Below are 10,000 nucleotides of genomic sequence, written 5' to 3' on the forward strand. Positions count from 1 at the left end.
ACAATAAATATGTAAGAAATAAAATAGATAGATAGATAGATAGATAGATAGATAGATAGATAGATAGATAGATAGATAGATAGATAGATAGATAGATAGATAGATAGATAGATAGATAGATAGATAGATAGATAGAAGTGCACCAAATAATATAATAGTCTTTATTGTCAGTGTACATGTGCAACCAAATTGAAAATGGTATCATAAGTTTAAAAAAAAGAAAGAAAGTGAAGAAAGAATAAAGGAAAAGATGGAAGGAAGGAAGGAAGGAAGACAGAAAGGAAAGATGGAAGGAAGGGGGGAAGGGAGGAAAGAAAAGAAGGAAGGAAGTAAAGGAAAGAAGGAAGAAAGGGAGGAAGGAAAGACGAGAGGAAGGAAGGAAGGAAGGAAAAAAGGAAGGAAGGTAGGAAGGAAGGAAGGAAGGAAGGAAGGAAGGAAGGAAGGAAGACAGAAAGGAAAGATGGAAGGAAGGGAGGGAGTAAGGGAGGGGAGGGAGTAAGGGAGGAAAGAAAAGAAGGAAGGAAGTAAAGGAAAGAAGGAAGAAAGGGAGGAAGGAAAGACTAGAGGAAGGAAGGAAGGAAGGAAGGGAGGAAGGAAGGAAGGAAAAAAGGAAGGAAGGAAGGTAGGAAGGAAGGAAGGAAGGAAGGAAGGAAGGAAGGAAGGAAGGAAGGAAGGAAGGAAGGAAGGAAGGAAAATTAGACAGGAAGGAAAGTGGGCCGGATCGGACCCCGCTGCGGACCGCCTCTGGCCCGCGGGCCTAATGTTTGACCCCCTTAAACGCAGCACCAGCAGCAGTCTGTGCGTGCTGACGTCATGACGCCACCAGTGTTTGGTTTCCGCGCTGAGCCAACATGGAGAAACAGGCAGCGACCCTAAAGCAGCGGAGCCGCAGCGCGAGGAAGGCATGGAGGAGCCGGACAGGTCCATGTCCCGGTCCGACAGGTAACCGACCGCCGCCGGTACTCTTCCGGTAGCTCCGGTAGCTCCGGTGGTACCGTAGATCCACCGTTACGTATAAAAACAACGGGCCGTGACGCAGCTAGCCGACCTAGCTCCCGTCCCACGTATTGTGTGTGTGTGTGTGTGTGTGTGTGCGTGCGTGCGTGTGTGTGTGTGCGCGCGCGCGTGTGAGTGTCTGTCTCTCTCTGTGTGTGTGTCTCTCTGTGTGTGTGTCTATGTGTCTGTGAGCATGTGTACGTGTATCTGTATGTGTGTGTATATATATGTATGTGTGTGTATGTGTGTGTGTGTGTGTGTATGTATGTGTGTGTGTGTGTATGTATGTGTGTGTGTGTGTATGTATGTGTGTGTATGTATGTGTGTATGTATATGTGTATATATATGTGTGTGTATGTATGTGTGTATGTATATGTGTATATATATGTGTGTATCTGTATGTGTGTGTATGTATGTGTGTATGTATATGTGTATATATATGTGTGTGTATGTATGTGTGTATGTATGTATATATATATGTGTGTGTATGTGTGTGTGTGTGTGGCTTTAACAAACAAACACAGCTATATATAAACATTATAATTTAACCACATTAAACTTACAACACATTAACTAACATTGAATCATTTTATATCCATTAAAAGCTCATTTAAAGCTGCACTTTATTCTCTTATAAAGGTTTAAAGCTGCAGTCCTTCCTGGAGACTTCACACCAAACTCCACTTAAAAAAATGATGATTGATGCCTAACCGCCTATTATTAAACATTTATAACCAACCTAACATTATATAATAGTGTCTTAATGTGTCCTGATGAATTCGGCATCAGTCGGCATCATCTACACCCCATAATTACCTTTTTATTTTGCCCTTTAAAGGTGTAATCTGATGGTTAATCAACAATAACAATCAACCACACAGGCAACTTATTTTAGCAGCAAAGTGAATGGAGTCTGGTTCTGCAGCTCATTTATAACACGTAGCAGAGAGGGTCAGGTGTGTTTGAGCTGCAAACACCTGTCAGGTTATTTAAGCTTAATATAGTATTATATATTCTCTAAAACTATGGAGACAAATCTGAGAAATTAGTTTTCTTCATTCAAATCAAGTTTCATCCTAATCTATTTTTTATTTTTTCAGTTTCAATCTCAAATTTCAGTTTTAGTTTTTTTCCACCTAAAGATCAGGTTCAAGCTGTTGGCCTTGATTTTGCAATTGTGTGTGTGTGTGTGTGTGTGTGTGTGTGTGTGTGTGTGTGTGTGTGTGTGTGTGTGTGTGTGTGTGTGTGTGTGTGTGTGTGTGTGAAGCAACAGTGGCGTGAAATAATGATAGACAGCATAACAATGAAGGTAGATCTCTCCTTTTGTTATGTTACAAGCTCAGAATGAGCAACGTGGCCGGTAATGGTTGCTGCTCCTTAAAGAGAAACACTGATCTGTGCTGTGGTGTAATGAAAGGTGCAGTTTGTAACATAAGGACATGCATGAAGGTAAAAGATGTGTTTAAGTTTAATATTCAATATCAAAACTCGGACTTTCAGTTTAAAATCTTATAATTTGAATAAAAGAAACTTAACGACCCAGATTTGTCTCCATATGATACGTGTGGGAATCACCGGAGGCTCCACGATACGATTACCAATCCTAGTATCAATCAATCAATCAATCAATCAATCTTTATTTGTATAGCTCCAAATCACAACACAGTCATCTCAAGGCACTTTACACATAGAGCAGGTTTAAACCGAACTCTACAGGTTTTAATTTTAAAGAGACCCAACATTCACACATGAGCAGCACTTAGTGACAATGGCAAGAAAAAACTACCTTTTAACAGGAAGAAACATCAGAACCAGAACCAGGCTCAAAGTGGGAGAACATCTGCCTCGACTGGTTGGGGTAGAGAGGAGAGAGGAAGGATAGGAGAGAGAGGAAGGATAAGAGAGAGAGGAAGGAAAGAGAGGAGGAGAGGAGAGGAGAGAAAGGAAGGAAGGAAAGAGAGGAAGGAAAGAGAGGAAGGAGAGGGGAGAGAGGAAGGAAAGAGAGGAGGGAAAGAGGAGGAGAGGAGAGATGAAGGAAGGAGAGGAGAGAGGAAGGAGAGGAAGGATAGGAAGGATAGGAGAGAGAGAGGAGCAGAGGAGAGAGAGGAAGGAAAGAGAGGAAGGAGAGGAGAGAGAGGAAGGAAAGAGAGGAAGGAGAGGAGAGAGGAAGGAGAGGAAGGATAGGAGAGAGAGAGGAGGAGAGGAGAGAGAGGAAGGAAAGAGAGGAAGGAGAGGAGAGAAGAGAGAGGAAGGAAAGAGAGGAAGGAGAGGAGAGAGGAAGGAGAGGAGGAGAGGAGAGAGAGGAAGGAAAGAGAGGAGGGAAAGAGAGGAGGAGAGGAGAGATGAAGGAAGGAGAGGAAGGATAGGAGAGAGAGAGGAGGAGAGGAGAGAGAGGAAGGAAAGAGAGGAAGGAGAGGAGAGAGGAAGGAAAGAGAGGAAGGAGAGGAGAGAGGAAGGAGAGGAGAGGGAGAAAGAGAGGAGAGAGAGGAATGAGAGGAATGACAGGAGAGAGGAATGAGAGGAGAGAGGAATGAGAGGAGAGAGAGAAGCACATTGAAGGTCCGGGACTGGAATCTGTCATCCGGACGTCTTCAGGCCCAGATTACCTGTGAGACGAGAAAGCACAAACAACTCCGGGGAAGAAGTTTAGGTTATTGAATGCATTAATAGTATATGAATGTTATTGGATATAGATAGATGGAGAGAGAGAGGGGGGGAGAGAGGAGCCCAGTGCATCATGGGAGTCCCCCGGCAGTCTAAGCCTATAGCAGCATAAACTAGGTATCCTTAAAACAATACTGATACCAATTGAATAAATGGACTCTTTTATCTTAAAGTGTCATATATATATATATATATATATATATATATATATATATATATATATATAATTGTCTTGTTCAAGGAGACTTTAACATGCAGACAGGAGGAGCAACAACCTCACAGTTACCAGCATCTCTAACTTTAACCCATCAGCTGAGCTTCTGCAGCCGCTCAGTCACATCTGATCCAGGAAGTTCAGATAAGCATCTAATCTAAATGAAGTCAGTGATGAACGTCTCCTCCAGGCAGACCGGACTCATTTGTAATCAGATAAGGAGAATTAGAAGTGAGTTGGACCAGATATTGTCTGAATGCAGGAGACAGAAGGACAGAAGGACAGAAGGACAGAGGACAGAAGGACAGAAGGACAGAAGGACAAAGGAATGATAGTAAATAGGAATTAGAGACTTTAAGGGCTGATGATAATGATTATTTACATTATTTACATCATAGATTAATAGTTTAGTTCAGAGAGTCAAACTCAGCTTAGTTCAATTTAATCTGATGTGGATCATTAAAAAGATGGAGGGAAGGAAGGAGGGAAGGATGGAAGAAAGGGAGGAAAGACAAAAGGAAGGAAGGATGGAAGGAAGGAAGAAAGGGAGGAAGGATGGAAGGAAGGAAGAAAGGGAGGAAGGAAAAATGGAAGGAAGGAAAGAAAGGGAAGGAAGTGAAGGAAGGAAGGAAGGATGGAAGGATGGAAAGAAAAGATGAGAGGAAGGAAATATGGAAAGAAGGAAGAAGGAAGGAAAGAAAGAAAGAAAGAAAGAAAGGTTAGAAAAAAAGACAGGAAGGAAGGAAGTAAAGGAAGGATGGAAGAAAGGGAGGAAGGAAAGAAAAGGAAGGATGGAAAGAAAAGATGAGAGGAAGGAAATATGGAAAGAAGGAAAGAAGAAAGAAAGAAAGAAAGGTTAGAAAAGAAGACAGGAAGGAAGGAAAGTATAGGAAAGAAGTGAAGGATGGTTGGATGGAAGGAAGGAAGAAAGAGGTTGGAAAAGAAGACAGGAAGGAAAGATGGAAGGAAGGGAGGAAGGGAAAGAAAGAAGGATGGAAGAAAGGGAGGAAGGACAAATGGAAGGAAGGAAGGAAGGAAGAAGTTGGAAAAGAAGACAGGAAGGAAAGAAAAGGAAGGAAGGATGGAAGAAAGGGAGGAGGGACAGAAAAGAAGGGAGGAAGGAAAGAAAAGGAAGGAAGTGAAGGAAGGAAGGATGGAAGAAAGGGAGGAAGGACAAATGGATGGAAGGAAGGAAGGAAGGAAGAAGTTGGAAAAGAAGACAGGAAGGAAAGAAAAGGAAGGAAGGATGGAAGAAAGGGAGGAGGGACAGAAAAGAAGGAATGAAGGAAAGAAAAGGAAGGAAGGAAGGAAGGATGGATGGAAGGAAAGAAAAGATGAGAGGAAGGAAATATGGAAAGAAGGAAGGAAGAAAGAAAGAAAGGTTGGAAAAGAAGACATAAAAGAAGGGAGGAAGGAAAGATGGAAGGAAGAAAGAAAGAAAGGTTAGAAAAGAAGACAGGAAGGAAGGAAAGAAAAGGAAGGAATTATGGAAGGAAGGAAAGAAAAGATGAGAGGAAGGAAATATGGAAGGAAGGAAGTAAGAAAGAAAGAAAGGTTAGAAAAGAAGACATAAAAGAAGGGAGGAAGGAAAGTGGGCCCGGATTGGACCCCTGTGCAGGCCGGTTCTGGCCCACAGGCCTCATGTTTGACATCTCTGTTTTAGTACTTTAAATATATTAAAAAATATTCAGATTATTGTCACATAGAAAATTAAAGAAACCAGAAAATATTCACATTTAAGAATCTGGAATCAGAGAATTTGGACATTTTCTTATTAAAAATGACTCAAAACGACGTATCAGTGATCAAAAAAGTCGTCAATTAATCAATTAATCGTTGCAGCTCGATCAGATTAGTCCCGGCCAAATGATGACAGCCTTACTCATGTGAACGTTGCCCCCCCCCCCCCTCCGGTTGTCCAGGGCAACGGTGTGATTTCCTGGAGAGTGTCGGCGAGCTTCCCTTCCTCTCCCTCAGCCGCACCGACAGCAGAAGAGCTTCACTGTGGAGAGAAACGAGTTCAGAGGGAGATAAAAACGAGTGATTCCTCTTCCTCTCATCTCTCTGCAGGACAGAGACTCTGCAGCTCCTCAAAAATAGTTTAAATAAAGACATTATTAAAATATCATCATAGCACTAATATGGCTTCTTAGATGTAATTATCTGCTTTTAATTGCATTTTAAAATACTGTTGGTTGTAATTTTCTTCTTAAATTTTAGACTTTTTTTATATTTATCTTTGAGGAAACCTGCAGATATCTCACTTTTATTAAAATTGCCCTTATTGGAGCAACATGGGGGGGCAACTATGAGCTAAAAGGCATCTCTGATGGCAACAAGTATACACAATAAGTATATATGAAGGCAACTAGTCATAAAGATGAGATTAAAGCTCATTTTGAGTCATTTTTATTAGAAAAAATGTCAAAATTATCAGATTTTAGCTTCTTAAATGTGAATATTTTCTTGTTTATTTAGTTTTTTATGACAGAAAACTGAATATATTTGAGTTATGGACAAAAAAGACACTTGAGGACGTTGCTTTGGGCTTTGAGAAACATTACCAGATCATATATAAACCATATAAAAAGATCATATATTATCTATCGTCATACATTCATTGGATCAGATCATAATTGTTGCCATTCACCATTTCTTGAAACCTTAATTTTGCTTGTTTTATCTGATTAAAGTCTAATTTTAAAGTTACTTTTTATATATGTGGAAGAAAAACAGTAAATCTGCACATCTAAGAAATTGAATAAAGGAATTTTTCAGTTAAGATGATTTTAACTTATTAAATTATTAAATTATTGCATCATAGACTTAAACTAGGTGATAAACTTAACAAATCATCTGTTATCTTTGTCCTCCTTATCTTTCTTTCCTCCCCCCTCCCTTCCTCCCTTCCTTCTTTCCTCTGTCCTTCTTTCCTTCCTTCCTCTTTTCCTTTCTCCCTCCCTCCTTTCCTTCATTCTTCCTTCCTCCCTCCTTTCCTTCCGTCACCTTTCCTCCCTCCTTTCCTTCCGTCTTCCTTCCTCCTTAATTTCCTTCCTACTCCCTTCCTTCCTTCCTCCCTCCTTTCTTTCGTTCTTCCTCCCTCCCTCCCTTCCTTCCTCCTTTCTTTCGTTCTTCCTCCCTTCCTTTCTTCCTCCCTCCTTTCCGTCCGTATTCTTTCCTCCCTCCTTTCCTTCCTTCTTCCTTCCTCCCTCCTTTCCTTTCTTTTTCCTTCCTTCCTCCCTCCTTTCCTTCCTTCTTCTTTCCTTCCTCCCTCCTTTCCTTCCTTCTTCTTTCCTCCCTCCCTCCTTTCTTTCCTTCTTCCTCCCTTCCTCCCTCCCTCCTTTCTTTCCTTCTCAAATCATCTGTGTTATCTTTGTGTCTTTATCTTCAGCGGCAGTGGAGACGATTCCCTCGACGGTCTCCCGAAACACGTCCCGCGCTGCCCTTTGACCCCGTCCTTATCGCCGCGGAAACGGACCACGAGCCAATCGAAGACGGAGCCGCCGCTGCTGAGGACGGACAAAAGGACGATCTACACCGCCGGCAGACCGCCGTGGTACAACGTCACCGGGACAACGTTCAAAGAGGCCTTCGTCATCGGTGAGAAACACTCAGACTTATAGAGTGACTTCCTGTCTTCCTCCCGGGTCAAATTGACCCCGTCTGTTTTGACTGTTCCTTCTTTCCTCCCTTCCTTCCTTCCGTCTGTCCTTCCTCCCTCCCTCCTTCTCTCTTTCTTTCCTCCCTACCTTCTTTCCTTCCTCCATCCCCCTTTCTTCCTTCCTTCTTTCCTTCCTTCCTTCCTTCTTTCCACCATCCCTCCTTATCTTTCTTTCCTCCCCCCTACCTTCCTCCCTCCCTTCTTTCCTCTGTCCTTCTTTCCTTCCTTCCTCCCTTCCTCTTTTCATTTCTCCCTCCCACCCTCCCTCCTTCCTTCTTTCCTCCCTCCTCCCTTTTTCCTCCCTCCTTCCTTTCCTTCCGTCTTCCTTCCTCTCTCCTTTCCTTCATTCTTCCTTCCTCCTTTCTTTCCTTCTTCCTCCCTTCCTTCCTTCCTCCCTCTTTTCCTTCCGTCTTCCTTCCTTCCTCCCTCCTACCTTCCTTCCTCCCTTCTTCCTTCCTCCCTCCCTCTTTTCCTTCATTCTTCCTCCCTTCCTTCCTTCCTTCCTCCCTCCTTTCTTCTGTCTTTCTGTCTTCCTTCCTCCCTTCCTTCCTTCCGTCTGTCCTCCCTCCCTCCCTCCTTTTCTCTTTCTTTCCTCCCTACCTTCTTTCCTTCCTCCATCCCCCTTTCTTCTTCCTTCTTTCCTTCCTTCCTTCCTTCTTTCCTCCATCCCTCCTTATCTTTCTTTCCTCCCCCCTACCTTCCTCCCTCCCTTCTTTCCTCTGTCCTTCTTTCCTTCCTTCCTCCCTTCCTCTTTTCCTTTCTCCCTCCCACCCTCCCTCCATTCTGTCTTCCTTCCTCCCTCCTACCTTCCTTCCTCCCTTCTTCCTTCCTCCCTCCCTCTTTTCCTTCATTCTTCCTCCTTCCTTCCTTCCTCCTCCTTTCTTCTGTCTTTCTGTCTTCCTTCCTCCCTTCCTTCCTTCCGTCTGTCTTCCTCCCTCCCTCCTTCTCTCTTTCTTTCCTCCCTACCTTCTTTCCTTCCTCCATCCCCTTTCTTCCTTCCTTCTTTCCTTCCTTCCCTCCTTCTTTCCTCCCTTCCTCCTTATCTTTCTTTCCTCCCCCCTACCTTCCTCCCCTTCCTTCTTTCCTCTGTCCTTCTTTCCTTCCTTCCTCCCTTCCTCTTTCCTTTCTCCCTCCCACCCTCCCTTCTTCCTTCTTTCCTCCCTCCTCCTTTTTCCTCCCTCCTCCTTTCCTTCCGTCTTCCTTCTCTCTCCTTTCCTTCATTCTTCCTTCCTCCTTTCTTTCCTTCTTCCTCCCTTCCTTCCTTCCTCCCTCTTTTCCTTCCGTCTTCCTTCCTTCCTCCCTCCTTTCCTTCCTCCCTACCTTTTTTCCCTTCCTTCTTTCCTCTGTCCTTCTTTCCTTCCTTCCTCCCTTCCTCTTTCCCTTTCTCCCTCCCACCCTCCTTCCCTTCTGTCTTCCTTCCTCCCTCCTACCTTCCTTCCTCCCTTCTTCCTTCCTCCCTCCCTCCTTTCATTCTGTCTTCCTCCCTCCTTTCCCTCATTCTTCCTCCCTTCCTTCCTCCTTTCTCTCCTTCTTCTTCCCTTCCTTCCTTCCTTCCTCCCTCCTTTCTTCTTCCCTTCCTTCCTTTTTGTATATTTTATCTTATTATTATGTGTATAAAATGCTGCTGTGTTGGTAAAGCTGACTGTGTGAAGAGTGGAGCTACAACTACTGATACATTAATCTATTGGATCATTTACCGTGTCGATCAATTAGTCTCTTTTTGTTCTATAAAATGTCCGAAAATGTCAATCGCTGTTCCCTAAAGCCTCGACTAATTGTTACTGTAATTAAACCGAGTGTGTAACCAACGGTGATAAACTGTAACTCGCTGCTGTCAATCAAAGCAAAGACTGCAACACATAGAAGAAAGGAAGAAGGAAAGAAAGAAAGGTTAGAAATGAGGACAGGAAGGAAGGAAAGAAAAGGAAGGAAGGATGGAAGAAAGGGAGGAAGGAAGGATGGAAGAAAGGGAGGAAGGACAAATGGAAGGAAGAAGAAAAGAAGACAGGAAGGAAGGAAAGAAAAGGAAGGAAGGAAGAGGTTGGAAAAGAAGATAGGAAGGAAGGGAGGAAGGAAAAGGAAGGAAGGAAGGATGAAAGAAAAGGAAGGCAGGATGGAAGAAAGGGAGGAAGGAAGGAAGGATGGAAGAAAGGGAGGAAGGACAAATGGAAGGAAGGAAGGAAGAGGTTGGAAAAGAAGACAGTAAGGAAGGGAGGAAGTAAAGAAAAGAAGGAAAGAAGAAAGAAGAAACGTTAGAAAAGAAGACAGAAAGGGAGGAGGGAAAGAAAAGAAGGAAGGAAGAGGTTGGAAAAGAAGACAGGAAGGAAGGGAGGAAGGAAAGAAGAAAGAAAGGTTAGAAAAGAAGACAGGGGAAGGAAGGAAAGAAAAGGAAGGAAGGATGGAAGAAAGGGAGGAAGGAAAGAATGAAAAGGAAGGAAGGATGGAAGGAAGGAAGGATGGAAGAA

At 43.2% G+C, this 10,000-nt stretch overlaps 1 protein-coding gene across 1 annotated transcript; it reads left to right on the plus strand.

Annotated features, from left to right (window-relative positions):
* Positions 1 to 826: 826 nt before the first annotated feature.
* LOC133976934 (uridine-cytidine kinase-like 1) lies at positions 827 to 7,474 on the plus strand (the record flags this gene model as incomplete). Its single annotated transcript, XM_062415071.1, has 2 exons — positions 827 to 942; positions 7,266 to 7,474. Coding segments are annotated over 2 exons (325 nt in total), but the record flags the coding sequence as incomplete, so codon positions are not given.
* Between the last annotated feature and the right edge of the window lie 2,526 nt (positions 7,475 to 10,000).

Source organism: Scomber scombrus, unplaced genomic scaffold (assembly GCF_963691925.1).
Source record: "Scomber scombrus unplaced genomic scaffold, fScoSco1.1 SCAFFOLD_560, whole genome shotgun sequence".
Lineage (NCBI taxonomy): Eukaryota > Metazoa > Chordata > Actinopteri > Scombriformes > Scombridae > Scomber > Scomber scombrus.